Below are 27,833 nucleotides of genomic sequence, written 5' to 3' on the forward strand. Positions count from 1 at the left end.
AGCAGCCTCCTCTCCTGCGAATAGTCCTTTACTCATTCTGATCCTACATTCCACCATTTATTACTGTAATTTTAATTTGATTACATTCATTAAATCACAGAATCAGACGGGATTAACAGTTATATTCTCGGTGAACAGCGCAGCGCCTGTTTGTGTCTCATGATCAGGATCCGGTTCTGCTGCAACAGGAAGAAGCGATGAGAGGCTGATGGCGCCCGACTAGAAAGCCGTAGCGAGAATCGCTTACTGATCCGGATTAAATCCAGCGCGGCGGAGGCTCGGGAGCGGGTCCGGGAACGCGCCGTCGGTAAGAATAAAAAGCTGGGCGTGTGAGATCTCACTTTGCGCGGGGGTTCGGGGGTATTTCTCTCAGGGACGCCGCTCGGGCGGTCTGTGGCGGCGGCGGCGGAGGCCCTCGAGGTCCCTGAGCCGCTCCTCGCAGTGCCTGAGCGGAAAAGCGGCTGAGAAAATGGCGCTGCGCTGCAGGCAGGAGGCAGGGCAGCTCCGAAGAGCTTAGTTACCGAGCCGAGTCGCGCAGGCAGCCACAGTCAGGCTGTGTGCGGCGTGTTTAGAGAGTCTAGAAAATAAATAAAGCATTTATAAGCAGTAGGGGAGATTTATCGCTGCCGTTATGTGACATTTCTCTGTGTAGCGTTACGCCACGGCCTTGTTGTTGTTGTCGCCCTTGTGCTGCTGAGCTAAAAGCAGCTCCAGTTACTGAGAGAACAGGAGCGAGCAGTTCATAAATAATAAACACAGATATAAATACATTTACTGTGGAATATCTGCAGTACAGTCACACCTTTCAGCTCACCCGCTTTTACTCCTGCTGGACCACTAGATACTACTGTGTTAACTTAGCTAGTTGGGTATTTAACTAAGTTAGATAGATAGGTTAGTTAGCTAACCCAGCTAATGTAACCTAGCTACGTAGCTACTAACATAAGCTAGTTAGCTAACTAGCCACTTTAGCCGGTTAGCTGTAGAGCTAGATGCTGTAACGTTTGATATCTAACTTAAAATTATACAGTAAGTTACCAGTCAAAGGTTTGGCTACACATACTCAGGTTTTACTACTAAAATCTAGTTTCAGATATCAGTTATGATTTTTTATATATATTTATAATATCAGATATACAGTTCTGTACATCTTAACCCTATCCCTAATGTAATTTACAGTAGCTAAGTTAGTCATATGTTGAAATTCATTCATTTCTTACACTAAATTGTACCCTCTCCTATCTACAATATTTTTTATTATTAAATCTCCAGGTACAGATATCCTCATTTATCATTTTTACTAATAGAAATTGTATAATTGAACAATTACAAATATCTCTACCTTTAGATATCAACAAAATTATTGCTAGTAGTCATAACATAATATCTCATTGTGGTTGTAATTATACAGTACCAATAAAGTATAGTAATAGTATCATATCTACAGCTCTGTACATTCATTCTGACTGGCTAACCCTAATGTCAAGTTGCAGATATCTGTTGATCACCAATGATTTACAATGAATCTCTTCTTCTCTTATCTAACTTATAATATTATTTTTTCCTAATTAAATCCAGTTACAGATATCCTCAATTATAGATATCTCTACTCTATAGATAGCTCTACTTTATTAACTAAATTGTAGATATCTAAAATTATACAGTATCAGTCAAAGGTTTGGACACACATACTCAGGGTTTACTACTAAAATCTAATTTCAGATATCAGTTATGAAATTTTAATATCTTAATAATATCAGACCTACAGCTATATACATTCATTCTGACTGGTTAATTCTATGATTATATAACTATGTAATATAGTCTAGCTAGTCATATGTTGAACACCATTGATTTACATGGAGCATCACCCTCTTTCACCTATTCTATTTCTTTTACTAATAAAAGTTTTAAATATGTATAATAATAATACAAAGGTTACTAGTATAAACTGTAAAATAATTCCAAATATTTGACTAGTAAAACTCTACTTTTAGATATACAATATTATTGTTAGATATAACAATATAATTACTAATCACAACTCATAACTCAACTAATTGTACATATCTAAAATGATATATCAATCTAATATAAAACAAATTACAAATCCTAAATGCACATTGCTGCTAGACAAAACTACATTTAATATATGCTGGCCTAGCATTTGTACTAGTCAGAATGAATTCTTACTAGGATTACAGTGTTAATGTCTGTAATTATAAATTTGCTAGTAAATAAATGCTCAACTTTTTAGTTGAAAATAGCTGCCAAACATTACATTAATTATGTATGTTTTTTGTATCCTACCAATTTACAGAATAGTTCTTAACTATACAATTTAGCCTCTCTTAATGTTTTCTTATTGCTAGCAAGATATCCATGTTTTGATGCAGTAAAACCTTCCCAAGCTATCACACCACACCCACCACCATGCTTTACAGCTGGTATAAGATTCTTACTTTTGAAATATGAGCTTCAGACAATTTTTTTGAATTTTGTTCATGGTTTTTTGTAATTATCAGTGCTGTTACTGGTATCTGATAACTGATTTTTTTATCCATACAGTCTCTAGACGCAGTCCGAACTAGGACAGTTTCACTTCAGAAGCACAGATGGATTCAGAGGAGATTGAGGTGGAGAGCAGCAGTGATGTGGGACACTCTGGGATGGAGGAGCCGTCCGAGAGCGGGATGGGCATGGAGTCGTCAGAGGCGATGTCTGCTGACAGCAGTGACACGGCCACACTGCCAGCCCTCGCTCCAGAGTCTGACTGCCATGTGGGACAGAGCTCAGAGGGCATTGTGGTAGGAAATCTCTACATCTACTCTAATGTTTAAATATTGACTTGTACAAAGTTGATATTAATACAATAGACCCTAATAGTTTATTCTGTGAAATTTGAGATATTATTAAATGTTATTTTCTAAAATAATAGAAGTTTAGTGGATTTAATATATACATATTTAGAGATTTTACTTTTATTGGAATCTAACATCTAAATTTTGTTTTTGATGATTATTTTAAAAGTATGTTAATAAAATTATTCTGAATTTACTTTCTACTTTCTTGTATGTATCTGAAAAAGAAGTAATCTTTTGTGAAAACTAAACTAAAACGTGATATTGTTTTATTTTAATGATAAAAGAATAAACAGATCTGCTCCATTCACTGTATCTTAATGTAAAATATTTATTTTTTATCCTTTAATCCTTTATATTAATTCAGTGTGTGGCAAAATAGATACATTAGTAACTATTGTACATACAGTCCTACTGTGATTTTGTTCCAAATTTTTTGCAGAACATTAATTTATACAGGAATATTTATGCCAGGGGTTTCCAAAGTCTGGCTCTGGGGCCAAAGGCACATTATTAGTGTTTTATTTGACAGTGGCAGTAGTATGTTGCAAAACTGGGTTATCAAAATTATATAAAATAAAGAGCCATTAGTTTCTCTGACTGGACTGCAAATCTATTCACAGTTCACCATTTCGTGATGGCAACAAAAAAGTCTAATTATAATATGATTGTTTTTTTTTATTATTTGCTTGATGTCTTTATTGTGCTAAAATAAATAAAACTTTACTGTAAAGTTGTTTAGTGTTTTTATGTACTGATATATCTGTCATAACCTCAGAAATCAAATTGTTTATCCCAATAACCAACTGTATCACAATAGCAATAAAATAATGTCTCTGATATATATGATTGTGTATATTGTCAGTGTGTAATGTATGTATTAACAGCTGGCCTGGTGTTGTAGGTATTTATTCCAGAGACGAGTTCCAGTACAGATGTGCGTGGAGTTCACCTCCCAGACTCCTCCTCTGTTGCTCAGTCGACCAGTGTCTCCAGCGTCTCCACCGTGACCCAGTCCGTCCTGGTGTCGGAGTCCGCTCAGGTCCTAGTGCACTCCAGCGCTGTTTCTGAGGGAGGGATGATGGTGTCTGACTCTACAGCATCAACCTCCTCAGACCTGGGATCCGCAATAGACAAGATAATCGAGTCAACTATTGGGCCTGATATTATGAATGGTGGGATAATAGGAACATTTTTAAACATTTAATTTTTTTCCCCAGTATTATGGCAATAGACTATAACTTCATACTTTATAACTCTCTTGGTTTTACAGGGTGTATTGCAGTAACAAGTGCAGAAGACGACAGTGCTGAAACTACACAGTATTTAATCCTACAAGGACCAGACGACGGTGAGCACTAATAGTACTGGGTTGAAAGCCAATTTTACTGCTTGCAGTGGGGTGGGGCTCACCATATATAAGGAAACTCCCAGAGCTTATGTAAAAAAAACATAGAAAAAATTTTAGGTCCGTTATTGACTAAAAAAGTAATAGCAGAGTAGTTCTTTTTTTTTAAGGAGTTGCATATATGATTCTCTGTTATCTATCTAGCTATCTATCTATCTATCTATATATATAGCTGTAGCTGATTAAAAAATGACTCATCTGATATTGAACAAACATACAAGCCTGTCTAAATAAATTGCTTGATTGATTGTAACTGCATTTAAAAATTCTTCAGAAAATTAAAGATGATTCTAAAATTGACTGTGAAAGCTGAATTGTACCAAAAATTAAGGTGTAATATTAAGAATTCACCATATTTCAAAAGTGAAAATCAAATCTCAGAACCAAAACTTTACATGCTTACATAAATAACTAATTTAAATATACCATAAGAAAAGAGTGTAAATGTGATTTATATTTTTAAAAAATGTTAATATGACAACTTTTGATGAGTTTATATACTCTGTATATACAGTTTTTTTTACATTTAAAGTTCTTAGTAGCAAGTGAATTTGTTCACATTTTAATATAAATGTTGTTAAATATATACAGTATTTGATAGCTCTATCTTTGTCCAACTTATCAGATTTTGTGAAAATTCACATGAAGGTGTTTTTGAGGAAATCAGTAACCCTGCTGTTGTGTCTTCGTCTCCATAGGAGCTCCTATGGTTGCTCAGATGTCTTCCTCAGCATTGTCCAGCCGCATCGCCATCGAGGCCTTAGCGGACGGGCCCACCTCCACCTGCCTGGACCAGGCTGACCTATCAGAGAGTCAACCCGGACACTCCAGCTACCCCGAGCTGGAGGACGGGAGCAGCAGCAGCAGCCGGCCTGACCAGCCCCAGCACTCGCAGTACGTGGAGTGCGGAGGAGGGGGGGATGACCCGGATCAGACCGCCGAGGCCCGGTACATTGAGTGCTCTGGGGCAGAAGCTGACCAGACGCCCCGCCAGTCACGGTTCTCAGATTACGGAGTGGGTGGCTATGTGGCAGAATGCAGCGGGGCCGACAGCAGCCCCCAGAGGAGCTACGTGGTGGAGTGCAGCGATGGCTATCTGCCTGAGGACGGACAGGATCAGCCTCAGCACTCTCGCTACATCGACAGCAGTGTGGACGACGGTGAGCCCAGCCACCGCTATGTGGAACACGTATCCGCCTCGGAGCAGGACTCTAACGCAGCAGAAGAACCACAGCACTCCTACATGGACCAGAACTCGCTGTACGCTGACGACGGTGCCGTTCAGCACTCACTGGCTGACACAGCCGGTTCACAGCCGCCCGACCACATGGAGTGCAGCGAAAGCCAGGCTGGTCCGTACATCAGCAGCAGCGGCACTTACTCCACCCACCCCGAGCCTGAGGCCGTGCCACAGTGGTCCCCAGAGCCGGACGGCTCAGCGGCGCCCCAGGAGGACGATGTGGCGGTGGTGGAGTCTGGGGTTGTAGCTGGGCCGGGGACCAGAGCTCCGGACCTGGCAGAGCTAGAGGAGATGATGGAGGTGGTTATAGTGCAGCAGTTCAAGTGCAAGATGTGCCCATATAAAAGTGTGTCCAAGGACACGCTCATCAATCACATGAGAGACCGCCACTTCAAACCTCATGGTAAAGATTGACAAAAATATACTGTATATATAAAAAAAAAAAAAAAAAAGTTCATCATGTGCAGGGAGTCTTGAAATGATAAACTGACATGCCCAAAAAAACATGAGATAGGAGTATGTAGCTTGATTGTAACGTTTTACTCTGGTTCATAAACACCCAAATCTGAGTTGTGAGGTGTTTTGTTGTGAGTTAGATTAAACACTGTTAAACGTGCTCATGGCAAGGCAGCATGAATTATTAGAGTATAAGAGACATGACCAGCGGTGGCTAGAATTGTCAAAAAAAATGTTAACATTTAAAATAAAATCCACCAGCTAGCTTTTTTTTTTTTTTTGCAAATAAGACACATAATATCTTGAATTACGTTTGTTAAAATATATTTTTATGTATCGGAAGGTTATTATTATTATTATTTTTTATAAACCAAAAAATAAGAACATTTAAAAAAAAAAGAAAAAAAAACATTTCAAGTTGTGAGGTGTTATCTTGTGAGCTTGGTTGAACACTGTTAAATGTTCTCATTGCAAGGCAGCATGAATTTGAAGTATAAGAGACATGACCAGCTGTGGCTAGAATGGTCCATTCAAGTTTGAACATTTAAAATGAAATCCACCAGCTAGCTTTGTTTTTTTTTTTTTGTGAATAAGACTTATTAATATTTTAAATTACGTTTGTTAAAATATATTTTAAAGTATCAGAAAGTTCTTTGTTCTTTGCAAACCAGAAAATAAGAACTTTAACATTTATTACGGTAAAAACATTTTTAAAAATGAAAAAAATGATTTTTTTTGTGCAATGCCATACATAAGTTCCATATGTACATGTGTATGAAATATATTAGATTATGTATTTTAAGTTTATCACAGACAAAAAGACATTTTAAAAACTAAAGTGAGTTATATTATTTGGGGAAATTTTCGTTAGTGTACGACTGATGAGTGATGTGGTAGAAGAACTACGTTTGGATCTATAAAAAAACATACTTATATAAGATATGGGTGAGAATATAGAACATTTTAATTTAAAGTACCGTTTAATACTCAGGTGATCCACCCAAAAAGCGAGGAAGGGGGCGACCAAGGAAGTCTGACACTCTGGCACGACAAGCAGCAGAGGTGAAGAAAGAAGATCCACCAGAGGAGGAAGAGGATGATATTGTAGATGCAGGAGCCATTGATGATCCTGAAGGTTGGTGCTGTCTTATTGGTGATGAAAAGTCTACATCTGATTAAGTGTATTTACACACGTTTACTAATGTTTTTCGTTTATTTTCTAGGTGACAGTGACTATAACCCAAAAGAGGAGCAACCGAGGCCCAGACCACCGCCTCATCGACCAGCTCCTCCCTCCTGCTCTTCATCTTCATCATCGTCTTCATCTTCAAGGAAACGGCCTCGCAGGATGGTGGGCCCACCTCGCAAGTTCCTTTTTCACCAAGGATTTACAGGTCAGTCAGTTACACAACAGCACCTTAATGCATTGTGTTGAACACACAAAGTCGAAACAGCAGCAGTGTTAAGCTGTTTTAAGGTGGACTTTTTTTTTAATCCTCATTGTCTTCATAATAAAAAAGACTAAACCTCTCTTTTATCACCTCTGAAAAAGAAACCTCAGCACCAGCCACTCAGACGAGCAGCAAAACAGACTCTCAGGCTCCTGAAGAGGCCAGTTCCTCTGGGCTGGAAAACGGGTCAACCTCCTTATCCAACGGCTGCACAGCGGAGCCAGGGGTGAGCCAGTCCGATTCAGAGAACAAAGACCCCTCGTCAAACACAGGACCGGAGGATGACGAGTTTTTCCCCAGAAAGCGAGGGAGGCCTTCCAAGCGTTTCTTACGCAGGAAATATAAGAAGTATATAAACCGGAAGTAAGTTTCTTCATATGTACATTTGTATTAAATGTATGCATTCTTTTAGAAAATTGGTGCATTCAATTGAAGAGACATTCATTTTGTGTCTTCTCAATTTTATTCTTTTTTAAAGCAAGTACTACAAATCTCTAAAGCCTCTGCTGAGACCACACAACTGCTGGATCTGTGGGTCACGCTTTCTGTCTCAAGAAGATCTTCGATTTCATGTGGATTCCCACGAAGGAAACGATCCAGAACGCTTCAAGTGCCTCCAGTGCAGCTACCGCTGCAAACGCTGGTCTTCCCTGAAAGTAAGCAGGTTGAAAAAGTTTGGATTCATTTGTACCCATATGGGCAGAGCAAAACAACCAGACCGAGACAAACAAACCCTGTGCAGTTCGTTTGTGGTGAGAATGTGACCTGGTCTCGATCCGACCCAGCTATCAAATATGCTAATTCAATCTGATATTTTAGCCAGAAAACGCTAATTTCCACAGTTTTGAATAAATGCTGTCTCTGTTCCATGCTGTTTACACACGTGAAACGTGCTGTTTCACAGCCGCGCGACTCTGTTTACTACAGTACATCGGCACTGCACTTCCTGTTAAATACACACTGCACTGCGCAGATATACATGCTGAAAGACAGAATCTTCTCTCTATGTTTAATTTCTTGCTCCTGCGACAGACAGCTCTGACCAATCAGAGGAGACGACGTGCTCGCGTGGTTTATTGGTCAACATTTTGATGCGTTCAGGTTTGTGCCTGTATAAAACAAAACCAAACTGAGGGAGAAAATGCTCCAAGTAAACAAACTCGTCAACTGATTCGGACCAGAGAAACAAACTACAGGTGTGAAAACGCCTTAAGTTTACCAGAGACATTGGGTTTTGTGCAACTCTTGGTCATATTTATTGAGCTAGGCTTAGAAATAGTGTGTAATGCATGTATAAGGCATATGTTATGCAACAACTACCCACCAAGTTTCATTCCTGTCCGTTGTTTCGTTTTTTTTTTGTTTTTGTTTTTTTTTGTGATTTAGTGTCTACATTGATGCACAACCAGTCAGTTGTTTGCAGTCAGTATTCTATTACTGTTATTATTATTAGTTGTATATATATTAGTATAATCAAATCAGTGATTCTAATATATAGATAATATATTAGATAATAACACTGACTTAAAATCTTACAAATTTTGAACTGTCCTGTACTGTACGTTATTTACTATAAAACACACATTGGTAATAAAACAAGATTCTAGTTGCATTCAGTGGGGATGCACATCTGTACTTATAACTTAAAAAGCTACTGAAAAACTTCAGAACTTCTCTATCTATCTATCTATCTATCTATCTATCTATCTATCTATCTATCTATCTATCTATCTATCTATCTATCTATCTATCTATCTATCTCTCTATCTATCTATCTATCTATCTATCTATCTATCGTCCGCCTGACTTTTTTTCTTATGTGTTGTAGGAGCACATGTTCAACCACCAGGGTACCAAACCGTATAAGTGTGACACGTGTGATTACTCCAGTGTCTACAAGAAGGACGTGATCCGACATTCTGCAGTTCACAATAAAGACAAGTAAGAAAATTAATTTACTAAAATTAAATTAAAAACATAGTCTGTCATCATTGAATCATTGGATCATAATACACTGAGATGACACATTTCATGGGACAAGACATTGGCTTTTGCAATGTCCCCTGAAAACCAAAAAACAGATAGCTTTAGCCAGACACTGCTGGCCACGATCACTCCCAGCCACTACACTGTCCACTGTGGTTGGTAATGCCTTCTATGACTTATTTCCAGTATGTATTCCCAGTACACTGTGGATCAAAGAATGGAAAGTCCCATCTGTCCCATCTATCTTACACCCACTAGCAGGTCTCAACTCACAACTTATACATGTGTGGGTGTTCAGAATTAGTTTACATACTTCTATCCCATGACTTTTGGCATTTCAGGATATTATGTAAATGTAGTTATAGAAGCAAGATTTCATTATATCCCCTGTTTCTCTTGTATTAAAAATGTCTTTTTATGTTTTTATCATTTTCAACATCAGGAGGAGGAAGACAGAAGTGGTAAGACATACTATTCTAATCCAACAAACCACAATAAACATACTTTATTATATTTTATGTATACAGTACCAGTCAAAAGACACACCTTATTTCATTTAGTGTGTTTTCTTTCTTTTTCTTTTTTTTACATCATAAATTTAATATTAAAGGCTTTCTTTAAAGCTATATTATAATTCTTAAATGAAATGTGTTAAAGGAACCAGAATAGGTTTATGCTTTAGATTCTTCTAAGCAGAACATTTATCTTTGAGGGCAGATCTGCAGACTCTTGGTATTTTAATCTCAGTGTCTTCATGAGGGAGAATCACCTGGAATAGTTTTCTCAAGAGTCTTGAAGGAAGGAGTTCCTGGAGGTGCTGAACAATAGCTGCTGCTTTTTCTTTAGGCTGTGAAGCTCCAGCTCATCCCAATTTAATCACCTCAAATCATCATCTCAGTTCATCAGGTTTAGATCAGGTGATTAATGTGGAGGACAAACACTTTTTTACTGTTTACTACATAATTCCATATGTGTCCCTTATTCTTTTTAATGTCTTTTAGATTACCGTAAATACATTAAATAAAGAAAAACATTAAACATTGAAAAAAACATTGAAACTTTTGACTGGTACTGTGTGTGTGTATATATTTTTATTTCTATTTTGTACCATATCTGTTTATACACTATTATATATAGTATTGTATGCTCAGCCTACCATGTACCAGCTTTTCATGCGACAGCAGTCTTGTGATGACACTCCTCAGATTCAGAAAGTATTGGAGTTCCCGTGCCCCATCTGCCACCGCGTTTACCCCATGCAGAAACGCCTCACTCAGCACATGAAAACCCACAGCACAGAGAAACCCCACATGTGTGATAAGGTATGTACATGAATCTTTGTAATCTAACACTCATATCTCAAATTAAACTAATTATTTAAAACGGTGCTGTATATAATTTCAGTCTAGTACACGTTTTTTTTAATTGTTACTGTGACTCTGTAAATGGGAATTATAGAAAATAAAAAAAATGGCTCAGACAAAGATACACAACACTATTTAAGCCAGTAAGCAACAGGAGGTGTTGGAGTTCAGAGCGACTAAAGTGATGTTTGTTACATTTGTAGTGTTCTGATACTAGATATACTGGGCTGTACTTTCGAGAGGGGTTTCTGGTTAATATTGTTTAACGTTTTCAAAGATTACTCTAAAGATGTAAAGATTGTTGGTCTATGTATTGGTATGGAATCAGCAATTTTTTTTTATTTAACTAACTGTGGAAGCCGATAATTTTCGACATGACAGTTAAGATTTATAGAAGCACTGCATAAGCATGCATGGCTGCATTCACTCATTATCGGTTTGTTTTATTTTTATTTTTTTGTCTAAGGATGTTTATGATTAATGTGTCCTGTACAATAAAAAGACTATAGACTTTTAAAACTGGATACCCCTCTTAAGAGTGCATTTTTCAGTCCATTACTATTAGCACAGCAACACAAAACAGCAACACTTCAGACCACATTTAATCAGGATGAAAAATTTGAAAAAGTTTAGCAGCATATTTGAGCTGAAAAGTGGCTTTCATCTTTATGCTTTTTCATTCTAACTCTTTTTTTTTTTTAGCACTTAAAGCTGCATTTTAGGATGCGTTATAGTTTCTGACCTCTTTGTTTTACAGTGTGGCAAATCCTTCAAGAAGCGGTACACTTTCAAAATGCACCTGCTCACACATATCCAGAACTGTGGAAACAGCTTGTAAGTTTCCTCCTCAACATTTACTCTCCACTTTTGTTTTTCATAGCCCTCTGTTTTTCTAATAAATATTTTTACATTAGTAATGTATGTTGTTGTATGCTTTTGTGTTCAGGTTTAAATGTGAATTCTGTGAGATCACCTGCACTGATAAGAAGCAGCTGTTAAACCATCAGCTGACCCATACCAATGACAAGCCCTTCAAATGTGACTACTGCAAGTACTCCACCAGCAAAGAGGATTTCCTGGTGTCTCACATTGCTATTAAACACACTGGTGAGTTTAAATAAAGCACCAACACTTAATACATCAGCTTTTACAATCACACCATTATTAAAACCTGTAATGTTTGTGTTTTTGGCATTCTGTGATGCTGTGTTATAATGAAACGGGATACTTTTATAGCACCCAGTCTACCCATAAGTTGTGTTTTCTTGCAAAACTGAGGACTATATCGTTTTTGTGGTTTTAGAAATGTAGTTGTTATGCTGCTCCTTTCATTAAATAATAATTGGCCACAGCAACATAAGAGTAAGAAATGACTGGAACACACTCCAGAAAACATTGAAATTAGAGACATTGATTCCAATTGCTGAGTTTAAGGAACGCATCAGAAATATATATTTTTTGCAGATACTTGTTGCAGATACAGTTGGTTTGCTATTAACTGAGTGAGTTATCTTTTTATCTCTGTTTTTTTTTTTCCTTTTTTGTTGTACCCATCTCTCAGGTAGCTTCTGCTACTTGTCAGGCTGTTATTGTAAATAAGAATATAATCCTAATGGCTAGCCTGGTTAAATAAAAGGTTAAAAAATGTTAGTGGAAGTTGGCTGATCGGATCATAAATGCATACAGCGATGTAGAAGGACGACACATAACAGAACCTTTATGAAGGACCTCAAGCACACTGCAGTTTTGCAGTTTTTAACCCTAAAGTAAGTATTTTGTGCTTAAAACAAAAGAGCTGTATGGAAATAAAGATTTTATGTTAGACCTCATAGTAAGATAAGATGCTGCAGATGTTCTTAATAATATGGCAATATAACTATTATTACTATATTATATTCCTTTATTGTACTGTATTCCATTATTATACTATATTCCACTACCAGAACAGCGGCGTCCTTCACTACCTTCCTAAAGACCGAGCTTTTCAAAGAGCTAACAAACTAACTACTTCTAACCTTTTCTAACATTTCCTGCTCCCCTTCCCTTCCTTTCCCCCTTCCTTCCTTTCTATCCTACTGTTCCCCTTGGCCTTTTTTTAGGCCCTCTCTAAAAATGTTTTTGCATTGAACTATTATGTTCTCTATTTCTAATGTACATCATTATTTGCAAGTAGCTTCGGATAAGAAATACATCTTTGGAAAAAATGAAGAGACCACTTCAGTTTCTGAATTAGTTTCTCTGAATTTGCTATTTGTAGATATATGTTTGAGTAAAATAAACATTGTTGTTTTATTCTATAAACTACAGACAACATTTCTCCCAAATTCCAAATAAAAATATGTAATTTAGAGCATTTATTTGCAGAAAATAAGAAATGGCTCAAGTACCAAAAAAGAAGCAGAGCTTTAGACCTCAAATAATGCAAAGAAAACAAGTTCATATTCAAAATCAATATTTGGTGGAATAACCCTGTTTTTTAATCATAGGTTTCATGCATCTTGGCATTTTCTCCTCCACCAGTCATACACACTGCTTTTGAATAACGTTTTTGCAACTCTTGGTGCAAAAGTTCAAGCATTTCAGCTTGGTTTGATGGCTTGTGATCATCCATCTTTCGTTTTTATATTCTAGAGGTTTTTAATTTGGTAAAATCAAAGAAACTCAAAATTTTAAGCTGTCTCAATTTTTTCCAGAGCTGTATATAGCACCTTTTTAGAACCCAAGGACGGTTACAGTCGACACTCTACACAATCCTTTTACACTCATTTATTCAACACATTTAGCCAGCACAGACTGTCTTTCAGAAGTTGTAACACCCCAGATTCTTCTCTTTGTCTTTTTTTAATGTTCCTCAGGAGAGAAGCCCTTTTCCTGTGACTTGTGCCACTTCATGACCAAGCACAGGAAGAACCTGCGGCTGCATGTGCAGTGCCGTCACCCCGAGGAGTTCGACAAGTGGAGCCAGGTTCACCCTGAGGAGCCAGTGCAGCGGCGCAGGAAACCCTTCTTCACCCTGCAGCAGATCGAGGAGCTCAAACAGCAGCACGAGAGTCAGGGTCTGCAGGACACCATCGTGAGTCCTGCTGTTCACTTCTGTTCAGTTATAATGGTGGTCAGCCCATTCCTGATTGCTTGTTTTTAGAGTAAAAGATTGTCCCTGTTCATGGTTCATTTTCAGGGTTCCCGCGGGTCCTTAAAACATCTTAAAATGTCTTAAATTAAAATCTTAATAATTAAGTTCTTAAATTTACTGTAAATTTGCTATAGGTATTATATTTTTAGATGGTGCGTTTAAAACCAGTGGGAAAACACATACTAACATGAGTGGCGACTGGTGAGAGAACTAAGGTTGGTGTAGAGCTAGCTAACATTAGCCAGGAGCTAGCTAACGTTACTGGGAAGAGAACTAAGGTTAGTATAGAGCTAGCTAACATTAGCGATGAGCTAACTAACATTACTGGGGAGAGAACTAAGGTTATCGCAGAGCTTGCTAACATTAGCGGCAAGCTAGCTGACTTACTAACGTTAGCAGAGAGTTAGCTACGTTACCGGGGAGAAAACTAAGGTTAGTATAGAGCTAGCTAACATAAGCAATGAGCTAACTAACGTTACTGGGGAGAGAACTAAGGTTAGTATAGAGCTAGCTAACATTAGCGATGAGCTAACTTAACGTTACTGGGGAGAGAACTAAGGTTAGCGCAGAGCTAGCTAACATTAGCGGCAAGCTAGCTAACTTACTAACATTTGCAGAGAGTTAGCTACGTTACCGGGAAGAAAACTAAGGTTAGTATAGAGCTAGCTAACATTAGCGATGAGCTAACTAACATTACTGGGGAGAGAACTAAGGTTAGCGTAGAGCTAGCTAACATTAACCGGGAGCTAGCTAACGTTACTGGGGAGAGAACTAAGGTTAGCGTAGAGGTAGCTAACATTAGCGATGAGCTAACTTAACGTTACTGGGGAGAGAACTAAGGTTAGCATAGAGCTAGCTAACTTACTAACATTAGCAGAGAGTTAGCTACGTTACCGGGGAGAAAACTAGGGTTAGCGGAGAGCTAGCTAACATTAGCGGTAAGCTAGCTAACATGTTCTGCATCACAATGGAACACTGGACATTTTTGGGCCTTAAATTATATTTATTATGGTCTTAAAAAGCATTAAATTTGACTTTTAAAATGGAGCAAGAACCCTGATTTTATCCTCAGCAATAAAAACTTTTTTTTTTTTTTAAGGTATCGATGGACCCTTTAACTCTTCAAACCATGGAGCCCATGGGGAATGCCTCTGTGTCTCAGGATGCACTGGGAAACACCACAATCATCTATGAGCAAGGTTTGGAGAGCACTTGTTAAAGGATCAGCTGTTTATTCCATATAGTAAATTGAAACAATGTAAATTGGTAAATAATTGTTTTTATTTCACACTTTGCAGCTCAATCTTCAGACATGTCAGCTCAGAATGCCCTAGACCTTCTCCTGAACATGAGCAACGCCCGAGAGTTAGTGGGAAACTCACTCCAGGTACGATACTGTCTGTTGTACATAGGACTGCAAAACACTGACATGCCGAAAGTCACAGGATAGCAGTTTGTCATTCAGTCATTAAGTTTTACCTCAGGAAATGGCTTGGTGTCACCCACAGCTATACAAGTTGTGAGATGTTATTTTGTAAGTTAGACTGAACAGTGGCCAGCATGCTCATGGCAAGGCAATGTGAATTACGGGAGTTGGAGTGCATTTTTCCTCCACATTCATTACAGAAGTCTCCACATGCATACCCCAAAGGTCAGTGCAACATTCTTTAGCTTCCGTGGGGCATGGCAAAACTCATGGGACGCGATACTATAACTCACATAACAAATGCACACTCACCTTTGCAAATGTAATTTCCCATCTCTCTCTGGCACTCGCTATCGCTATCCTTACCCGAACTCACAATATTGCACATCATCTTGCCAGGAGAATGCTGAGCAGTGTTTAGCCTCACTCACAAGACTACTGCTATTTTAGCGTATGGTCAACATATAAGTGCCTCGATTGCCCCTAATAAACAGTCCAAGCACAAAAAATCATCTGTTCTATCTGTTTTCTGTGAATCAGCTGAGAGATTTTGGTGTCAGGAATCATATCGTCGCTGTCCAATGAAAAACACTTATCCATTTATCTGATCCATTTTTGTCGATTTTTAGGTTACTACATAATTTGAACAGACAAACTGTCCCTTACACTGTGCCAAAATTTCTTAATGAGTGGATCAATAGAAACTCTTCAAAAGGACCTGAAATATATATTTTTTTTTACATTGGTTTCCATTGAAAGTTTACAAGGTTTTTTCTCTCTCCTGTAAAGTTGCTGTTTTGAAGATAAGTGTTTTTTATTGGATCTTCCCCCCTCACTAGGGCTGAGTATCTTTAAAAATGTTCGGTACTGATACCCATACAATACTTTTTTCAATACCTTTTTCCAAATTGTAACCAAAAAAAACTCCATCTTACTGGATCTTGTTGGAACAAACAATAATCATGTTTTAAGCACAAATGTCATTGCTTGTACTTGAACTACAAATATTTTTCCTATGCATATTTTTTCTTTAAGCATTTCAGTTTTAAGAATTCTTAAAAAAAACAAAAAGTTAGCGAGAAGTATAAAATGGGCTTTAGCAATAGATGGACAGCAACAGCTTTTTGCATAAAAGTGACAGAGCCCTTAAACTGCTCATTCTGAACGGGACTGAAACTGGCAAGAATAGAGCTGGTTAGATCTATCTCTTTATGTAAAAGATTCTAATAAAGTCTCTCTGACCTCCACTGTGGCTAATGCTGTTTTCTTGCTGATTTCTTCAGGTAGCTGTACTGAAGTCTGATGGGAAGACTCTAGAAGCAGGCTCGTGGTCTGGAGCGGAGTCTGCAGATCAGAGTTCATCTCTGCAGCAGCATAAAGTGGTGACGTTTCATGTGTCTGAGAACGGGGAAACGCTTGTTCAGGAGGCGTTTGAGGCGGTGGCTGAGGAGGAGGCGGGAGGAGAAGGAGGCCAGGAGTTTACGCAGATCGCTATCAGTGCCTACGAGAGTGCAGGAGAGTTCAGTTTGGTGGAGCAGGCAGCTGAGGAGATCCACAGCACTGGCCCTGCTTATAGGTAATACTGATTTTTAACAATCAACAACATACAGTATGACTACTTTAGTGCAAGATGATGTACACCACAAATGGTGGCTTTTATATTGTTCATATTAATCTGTGTGTGTGTGTGTGTGTGTTTGTGTGTGTGTTTGGCAGCGGTGAGGAGGAAAGCTCGGTTGAAGCTCAGGAAGTGAGCAATGAGTCCTTGTCTGTGTCGACTCCACTAAAAGAACATAAGGACAAGTTCTACCTGAGCTCCAGCTTGGTTGATGGAGTGCTGCAGCAGGTGGAGGTGAGAGAATTATTACTATACTATGGTTCTGTATTCTCAGTTACCACAGTGATGTTTCTTGCAGCAGCCGCAGAAGTGCATCTTCTGGTGCATCTCAGAGAGAGATGATCAAGAGTACCATTACCAATATATACATGTATACATATATTTTTCCATGCTATATTTTTTTTGCATGCTACACTCATTTAACCCATATATAAAATTATTGATTCTTATGCCAAATTTTGCACTTGTCTAAATTATTGATTTTGGGATTTTCTTATTGAAAATAAGTGACAACAATATCCTCTACAACCAAAGTTTGGACACCTTCTAATTCAATATTTTTCTTTTTTCTGTTTTCCCTACATTGTAAATGAATGCTGACTTCATCCAGACTATGAAAGAACACATAAGGAATTATGTTGTAATCTTACAGGCTGCGAAATCCAACATTTTCCACCAAAGAGAGTGGTTGGTCGTCGAGTATGATAAAGTTGAGCAACTTCTGTGTGTGTGTTTGTGCTCCCATCACTAAATGTTGTTGTAATTCTTACTTCACAGCTGAGCAGTGAGACAAGCTGCTCTCCATCCCAGAGTGTATCCCTGCACAACCAGCAGCTCAACACCAAGCGCTTCTCCTGTCGGGTCTGCATGGAGACTTTCCAAGGCCGTTCTGACATGGAGAACCACAAGAGGGCGCACGTGGACCCGAACACATTCAAATGCCCTGACTGTGACTTCACTGCCCACTCCTGGCCAGAAGTCAAGGTACGAATGTTCACTGAATGTGAAGGTGCCCTTTTAAATGAAACTGCTGCCAGTAGATTCAGATATGATACTTTACCTGCTCTTTACCTGATACTTTACCTGAGTCTTTATCAAAAGTGATTCACCTGTATTAATCAATTATCATCCACTCTAGACTCACATGGGCATGCATTCCTACCTGCGGCCACACAAATGCACTCACTGCAGCTTCGCTTCCAAAAACAAGAAAGACCTGCGGCGCCATATGATGACGCACACCAACGAGAAGCCTTTCTCCTGTGAAGTCTGCGGACAGAGGTGAGAAATTAGAGGTTATTAAGCATGATGCTGAGGCAGATAATAGCATATAATGTTTAAATAAATATTTTTTGGAGGAAATAAAACATGCTTAATCTATACTAATCTACTAACATCTGCCACAATTATTCTCTGACCCTAGTCTTACAGTTTAGTTCACAACTTAATCTCTGACTTTCATTTATCTTTATCTACAAAGTGTTTTAGCTGTAGGTAGGAGTGTGTAATAAAGAGTGGAGGACAGTGAGAGATTAAACACAGTGTTTAAAAACTCCAGCAGCACTGCTGCAGTATTTGATCCACTCGTACACACACACACACACACACACACACGGTGAACATATTTGAGTGTCTGACAGTTACATTAAAAACTACATTTATAGCAAGAGCTATAGTGTAAACATGTGTTTTACAGCATATGCATATATGATCAGAAAAAAGAATCTGCAAGTGCCTTGGCATTATATCTAGAGTTAAAAAAAATTAATTCATGTAAATGTTACTTTCATCTACATGTTGTTACTGTTTTTTTATAAAGGTCTGTTAAATATTAATGCAGTTTTTTTCAGAACCCACAGAGTACCAGGGTGGTTTTACTTTATTTGTTTAATTTATTTAGGATATAAAAATATTTTTATATTGGAAGCCCAATGTCTGTTCTTAATAATAAAGAGTATATTTCACTGTAAAATGGTGTAATAGTATTATGCTAGTATATTATTACCGTGACAGACTGTCTTAAAGCTCCTTTGGGAGCCCAGAAGCAGGAAAAAAGCATTTTCTATAGTGACGCTTTAAAATGACAATATTATCATTTATCGCAATCATTTCTGGGACAATATATCGTCCTGAAAATGTTTTTATCGTGACAGGCCTAACTAACACACTTATCACCACCATGCCAGAACTACAAAGTGCTCTTATGTAATCAATTGAGCTAATAAGATGCCCAGTGTTGATTTTTTAAATTTTTAGTTTGTGACTCATGAATAAATTATCTTCTGTCTGAGGAGGATGAGATTTACCAGCAGATCCAGCAGTTCATTGTAAACCACTGTTTATTTACAGCATTAAAAACTTTAAAGCTGATATAGTAATTTTTATAATTTTGCGATTGGGGAACTAAAATGTTGAACCAAAGGTTTAAGGCATTACCACCTTAAATAAATATTTTAAACTCTGTATATTAACCCACCCTTCATTACACTCATAATTTACAATCATTTCATAAAGCATGAAAAACCTGGAAAAGTCATGGAGTTTCAAAAAAATAGCAATTTTTAGCGAGCCTGGATACATTTTAGAAAATTACAAATACCCAGAAAGTTTTGAGAAACTCATGGAAATTTTAAAAATGATTTTCCGTTTATTAACTATATGAAAAAAAAAAGAATATTTTTTGAGTAAATCTGTCATATCGCTTCACATTTGCTGGCTGTCGATATGGGTCCTATTCAAAGTGGAGTTTCAGCTTTATCTATAACTTTAAATTCACTTAGTGAGACAAAATGCTGATTTAATGCTGTCTGGCTTCATCCAGACACATATAAGGCAGATATGTGCGAAATATGCAGAAATGTTATTCAGCTAGCAAAACGTGACATTTAAAAGTTTTAATTTTAGGTGAGATGTAGGCCTACTATAACCAGTTTTCACATGGATATTTGGTGTTTTGTTTCTTGCCATGTCTGCATTGATGTTTTAAAGAGCGTATGGACATTAAAATTGGCCACAAAGGCATGGAAAAGTCATAAAAAAGTTATAAAAAAATTAATTGGTTGAAAAGTGTATGAACCCTGATACAACCTGCACAATACAATCTGTTGAACTAAGCAGCGTCTAAATACTTTACTATTGTTTTTGCTTTAGGATTAATAACTGAGTAATTCACCTAGAGTTTGTTGGGTTATGTAATAATAAAAATACGGTGCTGAATTCAATAACAGCGCAACCCTTTTCTCTCTTTTCTCTTGTCCAGGTTTAACCGAAACGGCCATCTAAAGTTCCACATGGAGAGGCTTCACATGCAGGATCCTCCTCCACGTAAGCCCAGATCCAGCGGCTCCCAGCAGACTATCATAGTCAACAGTGATGAGGAGGCTCTGGCCACACTACAGTGTGAGTGCTGGACTCCTAACAGGCCTGCAGCAGGTCTTTTATTTAGAATAAGGACTTTTAGTTTCCCTATCAGTGGAAACACCTACTTAAATTGAGCCCCCACTGTATAAATGACTGTTTTCTGAAGTAGATGAAAGTGTTGCTGGAGGTTTTTGCTGTTTTTTTTATCTAAACATCACTTTTGTTTGTCTTCTCTCCCTCTTCTTTCTGTGTTTGTTCCACAGCTTTGCAAGCAGGTCAGGCTGTGATCAGTTCAGAGCAACTGCAGCAGGCTCTGGAGCAAGAACACATAATTGTGGCACAGGAGCAATCTCTCTCTGACCAGGTAATGCGGTAATCCACATGCCAGACATTTACTTACTTACTTACTTATAATTACACTTATATGGATTTTCTTTGCCATTTATAAACGCTTACAATTGCATTCCACACAAACTCAACACACCAGTGAAAAAGGGCAGCCAATCACACACAGCATACTCTCAACCAGAAACAACTCTCCTCCTGGAGGACTGCTTCTGAGCAATTAATAATATCCAACTTACCTGATTTCGATGCCCTTGGTCTGTGGGAGGAAACCCACACAGACACAGGGAGGACATGAAAACTCCACCTTGATAGGGATTTGAACCCAGGACCCCAGTGCTGGGAGCTGAATGTGCTAACCACTAAGCCACTGTGCCGCCAACTCACTTTGAACCACTGTTGTCATGAATTTACATGATCTTACTGGGATGTTGTATTTAGGGCTGGGTATTAAAATTTAATACCAAAAACATTCCGACCTTAATGTCTCTGTATTGCAGAACACGGAAAAATCTATAAAAAAATAATAAAAGGGCTTATTTTCAATACTTTGCATGAGACGCACATTAATGTGCCAAATGTGGATAGTGCGCACAGCAAGGGAAAAAAAACAACTAAACCAATCACACTATACTATTACTAATCTCCCCTTACAATAATACAGGGATAAACAAGCTTTTATAAAATTTATCGTGATTATAAAAAGTTTTAAGTGATTGACATCATTAATATACTTGTAATTTAATTTTGCCAATCTAATGTTGATATTTCTTTAAAAGAATTAACTCTTAAAAACTGAAATGTGTCCAGCAATATGCTTAGGTATAAATATTTATAGCATAAGCTAAAGTAATGCTGCTGTTATTGTTCTTAATAGTAAAAGTGCCACAAAAATTTTCTTTATATCCTCTCCTGGTGACAGTATGAGAATGAGATTACTCATGTCTGCTTTTAAATAAATAAGTTTTTTTTTTTTTTTGTTACAGTTTAGAAAAAGGTATCAGGAAATTGTATTGTTTTGTGTATCGGTATCGAATTTAGAGTATCGTACCGGTATAAAAAAAAAAACCTTAAACCAGTACCAATTTAAACCAGCCCTAGTTGTATTGCAGGAGCCCAGAAATACCCGTAAATGATAATGTATTACATTCACACAAAGCACTGCTCATCTAGTGCATTTACTATTTACTGTTTTGCGATGTTATTGAGCTGAGTGATGTACATTCCGGGTTTAACTCCAGTGTTAAAAGTCGTTATTCTGCTTCCTCAATGAGATGTATTTTTACACGTTCTACAAATTAGTCAGTTTGGTCAGAAACTATAAAAAAGCCATAGTAATGGAATTCAAGATTCAAAGATTCAAAGAGTTTATTGTCATATGTACAGTACAGAAACGGGTTTCAGTGTACAATGAAATTCTTTCTTTGCTCTTCGCCAAGAATGCCAAATAGAAGATAGAAAAAGTGCAAAAAAATACAATAAGGTTATAAATATTAAACTAATTGTCAAAGACATAAAAAAACAAAAGTTACTTAAGCAAAGAAATGTATAAAAAAAGTGCAAGTGCGAAATAATGCAGTTATGGACAGTAACTATATATATTAAAAAAAGATTAACAGTAAAGTGACGGCTGCAATGTAAACATGTTGAAGTAAAGTGCAGGGTTATTCCTGAGTGGTGTTCAAGAGTCTGATCGCAGGGTTATACCTGAGGTGTGTTTAGAGTCTGAAGGCAGGGTCATTCCTTAGGTGTGTTCAAGAGTCTGATGGCCGTGGGGAAGAAACTGTTCTTTAACCTGGTGGTCTTGCATTTTTACACTTCTGTACCTCCGGCCTGAGGGCAGAAGTGTGAACAGTCCATGCTGGGGATGGGTGGAGTCTTTGAGGATGGATGCAGAATGGAACCAGCACATTGAGCAAAGTTCAGTAAAGGCATTAATAAGAGCATGTGTCATGGCTCGACTGAGATTAGTCAACCAACCAGAAATATCCAGCCAACAGCGCCCTGTGAGCAGATGAAGGACTAGAAGATGACCAACACACATTGTGCAGCAACAGAATCAGAGCTTCTGTCTCTGACTTTACATCTACATGGTGGATGAACAGCTACAGTAGTTAGGAGTGTGTAACAGAGTGGAGAACAGTGTGTGATTAAACACAGTTTTTAAAACCTCCAGCAGCACTGCTGTATCTGATCTATAATAGCTGCTCTGTGGTGGAACAGGGTTAAAGGAGGATAACAATAATAAAGTATATAGAGAAACAGAACTACAGTCTGTATTTATAGAAGTACATAGTGTTCCTAAATGCTGTAGGACAGTGTGAATGTTTTGGCTGATGCTGTACTTAAAGCCCTGAGTCACTTCTGTGTTTATTTGTGACTCATGTATGAATAAATATCTTCTGTCTCAGGAGGAGGCGACATACATCCAGCAGATCACTACTGTAGACGGCCAGACGGTGCAGCACTTGATGACCGCAGACAATCAGGTGACAGCAGAACTGTGTTCTCTTGAGAATTCTGGGAAACACAAGACAATAATCAGCTCTAATGAGATGTTAGACAGTAATGGGAAGCTACTCTCTTAAAAACTGATTCTCAAGACAGTATGCATTCCAACAGTGTACTCATAATTTATAGCGAACAGAAATATGTGTAGAAGGAAACATTTGAATTGTAAGCTAGCCCTAATCTTTGGGCTATAATTCAGTAACCAAATGTAATGTTTTTATTCTCTGAGTTAATGTAAAGAGAGGAACTGGTGGGCTCCCAGTGGTCCAGCAGGCTAAGCACTGAATGAATCCCAGTCATGCAGCTTGCCATCAGCTGCTTAAACCCTGAGAGAGCACAGTTGGCTTTGATCTCTCTGGGTGAGTAGATGGTGTTCTTTCCCCTCATCATTCCAGTGGGTGATGTCGATCAGCACAAGGCGTCTGTGAGCTGATGTAGCAGAACCGAGTCGCTGCACTTTCCTCTAAGTGCGCTGTGATGCTATTTGGCAATGCTGCATCAGCAGTACTTGGAAAAGAGGCAGTGGCTGACTTCTCATGTATCGGAGGAGGCATGTGCTAGTTTCTCCCAAATTCCAAATAAAAGTATTGTCATTTAGAACCTTTTTTTTTTTTTGCAGAAAATGAGAAATGACTGAAATAACGAAAAAGATTTAGAGCTTTCAGACCTCAAACAATGCAAAGAAAACAAGTTTATATTCATGAAGTTTTAAGAGTTCAGAAACCAATGTTTGGTGGAATAACCCTGTTTTCTAATCACATCTGTTTTCATGCATCTTGGCATGTTCTCCTCCACCAGTCTTACACACTGCTTTTGGATAACTTTGTCACTCCTGGTGCAAAAATTCAACCAGTTCAGCTTGGTTTGATGTATGCATTTAAATTGAAATGCCATTATAAACAGAAAAAACATATTAATGCTGAAGGAAGTGTGCAAATTTACTTGTGTTTTTTCTGCTATTACTGAACTAAACAGTCTTCCTATAAAGTGCAATACTAATACAGCCATATTAATGATGCTTTTAAATGATACATCTTCATCTCTAATGATGTTTGTATGCAGAAAGACGATTTAAGGGTTTAGGGTCGTCTACAGAAGGGTCTTATTAATTTCTGTGTACGTGAGCATACTGAAGTCTTTGTCTTCCTCCTGTCTTTCAGGTGCAATATATAATCTCCCAAGATGGCGTACAGCACTTGATCCCACAGGAATATGTGGTGGTCGCTGATGGGAACCACATTCAGGTCAGTGTGCTCCCTCTGATACGATTGATGTTCTGCTGTAGCATAAAAGAAAATCAAACACAAGGAAAACAGTAATACATATTAAAATTTTCTCATAATGAATACTGCTTTCAGAAACAGGAAGAGAGTTATACATGACTGTATAAGAGGTAATTGAGTTTTAATATATTTTAAAATGGAGAGCAATCAAGTTTATTTTCTTCTGCAGATGGAGGACGGTCAGATTGCTCATATCCAGTATGAGCATGAAGGGGCGTTTCTACAGGAGCAGCAGGTGAGGAACAGTCAGTCATACAGTAATAATAATAATAACACAGTGAAAAAGAAGTTGCAGACGGAAAGTGTTGTAGCGCTATTGCTAATATGTGCAGCCCTGTGTGTGTACGTGCATGTGTGCAGATCGCTCTGACTCACGACGGACAAATCCAGTACTTCCCCATCAGCTCTGAGCAGCAGATAGTCAGTCCTGAGGATCTGGAGGCCGCCGCCCACTCTGCCGTCACCGGTATGCCCTTTTTTTAATGGATGTCTCCAGCTGTGTATGTGTGTTCGGGGGTAAATGCTGATGGTCATCAAAATGCACATGAAACGTGACAATGAAAATGTAAATGTGAAGCTTGCTCAATTTATATTTTGTCAGCATTGGGACTTTACAGGGTTGCCATGGTCACCAGTTTCACAGTGTAACTCGATATGAAAATGGATGGTTATCAAACTGTGGACATTTGAGTACTATCACTGGTATTTTGTCTCAGCACACTGTCAGCACATTCAAATACTCACACTCTCTCTCACACACACACACACACACACAGCAGAGAAAATGAAGAAAAGAGAAAGTAAAGCTAAGCTGATTTTTCTTCACCCCCTCAAAAAAATACTAAACTAAAATCAGTAGCGTGAGATTACTTTGAATGCTGGGTTATAAGAACGTTTAGCAATGTTTTTTTTTTTATCTACAAAGGATACATAATGATAGTTTGCATCACAACATTATTAGAACATTTCTCACATAACCAGGGTTCGTACAGTCGTGAAAAACCTGGGGAAAAAATGGAATTAAAAACAGCAATTTTCAGTCCTGGATCAGTTTTGTAAAAATAAAAATACCCATTAAGTTTGGGAAAAGTCATGGACATTTGGTCACAAATTTTTTGCTTCTGTTTTATCGATAGAGAAAATCTGACACACATTTTATTCTAAAAGATTGTGTGTCAACATTTTTATCAGATTCATTTTAGACCTATTATTTAGACCTATTATATTATATAAATTTTAATTATAGTTTAGTTAATTTTTGATTCCATTGTCCATATCTGCACTGATGTTTTATAAACCATATGGTCATGAAAATTTGCCTTGAAAGCATGGAAAAGTAATAAAAAAAAAGAAGAAGAAGAATTTATTGGTTAAAACATGTATCAACCCTGATAACGTTTGCAGCTAGACGAATACTAACATTTATGAAAATGTTAAAATAACATTCACAAAACTAAAAAATCAAAACAGTGACACAAGTGAGGTTTCAGTGACATTGCCGGAACATTTAAAAAACGCCTTCTATTAAACAGCTGTTAGCATCGCCGCTAACTGATTAAACACTGCCAAGGTTGGCTACTTCTTTCAGCTACTTTTAGAAAGACTTCTCTGTTTAACCAGTGTGGTGCCCTAAGCCTGCCCAGATTATCGGGTATAAACTTAAAAAACTTGGAGGGCTAAAACGAAATTGTCGAGATAATCCTGCAGCTAAACCTATTGAGCTAATACTACAACTGAGTCTGAAACGCTAAAGCGGAAGAGCTAACCTGCACAGGACAGAAAGGACGATGGGATACGTGCAACAGAACCTCAGGATATTTGAACCTTAGGAAAGACTTGAAGATCTGTGAATCAGAGCTGCACTTTAGTGTAAAAAGCTAAAAATCTTCTCTGTCTCAAGCCAAAATTTTGTTCGCCAGTGATGGAGGGTTGTCAGAACACTAGACCTCAATCGCACTGTCTGAAGATTTTGTGTTTTCTATTAAAATGTTGCTAAATTCTTTACTTCACACCCAAGTTTATTATACAGAAATGCTCAGTGTAGGCGCCGAGTGGTCCAGCGGTCTAATGCGCTGTCACTATGAGCGGGAGGTTGCAGGTTTGAACCTTTGCAGCTTTGCCATCAGCTGCCGGCGCTCAGAGGGAGCAAAATTGGCTCTGGTCCCTCCGGTGTGGGTAGATGGCGCTCTCTCCCCATCACACTTAAGGTGGCGCTGGGAGGCATGAGGCGTCTGTGAGCGGATGAATCGGAACCTAGCCGCTGTGCTTTCCTCCGAGCGTGCTGTGATGCTGCTCAGGCAATGATTCATCAGCAGCAGCTCGAAAAAAGGGGTGATTGACTTCACACGTGTCGGAGGAGGCGTGTGCTCGTCCGCATCCTCCAAGGGTCACGGGCGTCACCGGTGATGGGGACGCACAAAGGGGCGGGACAATTGGATATCCAAATTGGGAGAAAATGGGGAAAAATCTGAAATAAAATTATAAACAAAAAAGAAATGTTCAGTGTATAAAAGTTTGTGCAAAGAAGCTTTTAAAACACAAACATTTTGACTGAATGTGGGTTTGCTTTTTCTTCAGCTGTAGCCGACGCAGCCATGGCCCAAGCTCAGACGGTCTACACCACAGAGGCCACGCCCGAACAGCTGGAGCAGATGCAGCAGCAGGGCATCCAGTACGACGTCATAACCTTCACAGGGGAATAGAGACCTTACACACGCTGGTGTAAACACACTCGGATTGCGATACAGGACGCGGCCTGACGTCGTCAAGAAACGTGAAGATCAGCAGCTCACTTCCCTGTTCTTCATAGAGAACTGAACGGATGAAGATGACTCAATCTGCTGTTACCGCGTGAGGCAGGCCGTGTGCAGCAGAGATATTATTTGTGTATATTCTGTACAGTATGTAAGAAGATTCAGTGAGGCGGTACAGTCGTAAAATATGATATGACATCACACCTTGTAATTATTTAATATGATTATCTTGCTGTGCCTCCACTGTTCTGCTTTGTAAAATATAGCGAGAGTGAATTAAAGAATCAGTATTTAATTAAATATAAGCATTGGTTTGTTATACTGTAGGAAATGTTGAGGAAGAGTGACTGCAGATGGTACTGGGTACTGTTTCTCTGTTTGGGAGCCACACCAGAGCAAATGTATGGACTTTTATTTTGTAATAAGTCTCTCTGAAGCAGTGGTGAAGTAGCATTTTGTTTTTTGATTTATGTCTATGTTTTTTATGTGTAGATAGAGAATTTTGCAGGAGGTCTCTGCTTTGAGAGGCAAAGCTGAGAGTGAATGCTCATACCAAATAAATCATAAATCTACTTTAACTAAGCTGTCTGAAGTAAACAGCCAACCTGGAATGAGTTTTCTGATGTTTATTTTTTTTG

At 38.3% G+C, this 27,833-nt stretch overlaps 1 protein-coding gene across 3 annotated transcripts; it reads left to right on the forward strand.

Annotated features, from left to right (window-relative positions):
- Positions 1-27,806, forward strand: LOC103024463 (zinc finger protein 335). Of its 3 annotated transcripts, none has more exons than XM_007231932.4 (28): positions 1-307; positions 2,569-2,807; positions 3,766-4,036; positions 4,135-4,212; positions 4,968-5,912; positions 6,957-7,100; positions 7,189-7,359; positions 7,518-7,779; positions 7,895-8,072; positions 9,245-9,357; positions 9,845-9,863; positions 10,587-10,724; positions 11,524-11,600; positions 11,713-11,873; positions 13,622-13,839; positions 14,999-15,098; positions 15,198-15,286; positions 16,609-16,901; positions 17,042-17,177; positions 17,721-17,927; positions 18,082-18,224; positions 20,203-20,342; positions 20,567-20,667; positions 23,060-23,137; positions 24,320-24,403; positions 24,612-24,677; positions 24,803-24,908; positions 27,020-27,806. In XM_007231932.4, exons 2-28 carry the CDS (start codon positions 2,616-2,618, stop codon positions 27,142-27,144), a joined length of 4,635 nt encoding a protein of 1,544 aa, XP_007231994.3. In that variant the 5' UTR covers positions 1-307; positions 2,569-2,615; the 3' UTR covers positions 27,145-27,806. The 3 variants fall into 3 exon arrangements, with proteins under 3 accessions (XP_007231994.3, XP_007231995.3, XP_022526775.2); XM_007231933.4 differs by having other exon boundaries at positions 20,203-20,267; XM_022671054.2 differs by having other exon boundaries at positions 10,608-10,724.
- Positions 27,807-27,833: the final 27 nt, after the last annotated feature.

Source organism: Astyanax mexicanus, chromosome 12 (assembly GCF_023375975.1).
Source record: "Astyanax mexicanus isolate ESR-SI-001 chromosome 12, AstMex3_surface, whole genome shotgun sequence".
Classification (NCBI taxonomy): Eukaryota; Metazoa; Chordata; class Actinopteri; order Characiformes; family Acestrorhamphidae; genus Astyanax; species Astyanax mexicanus.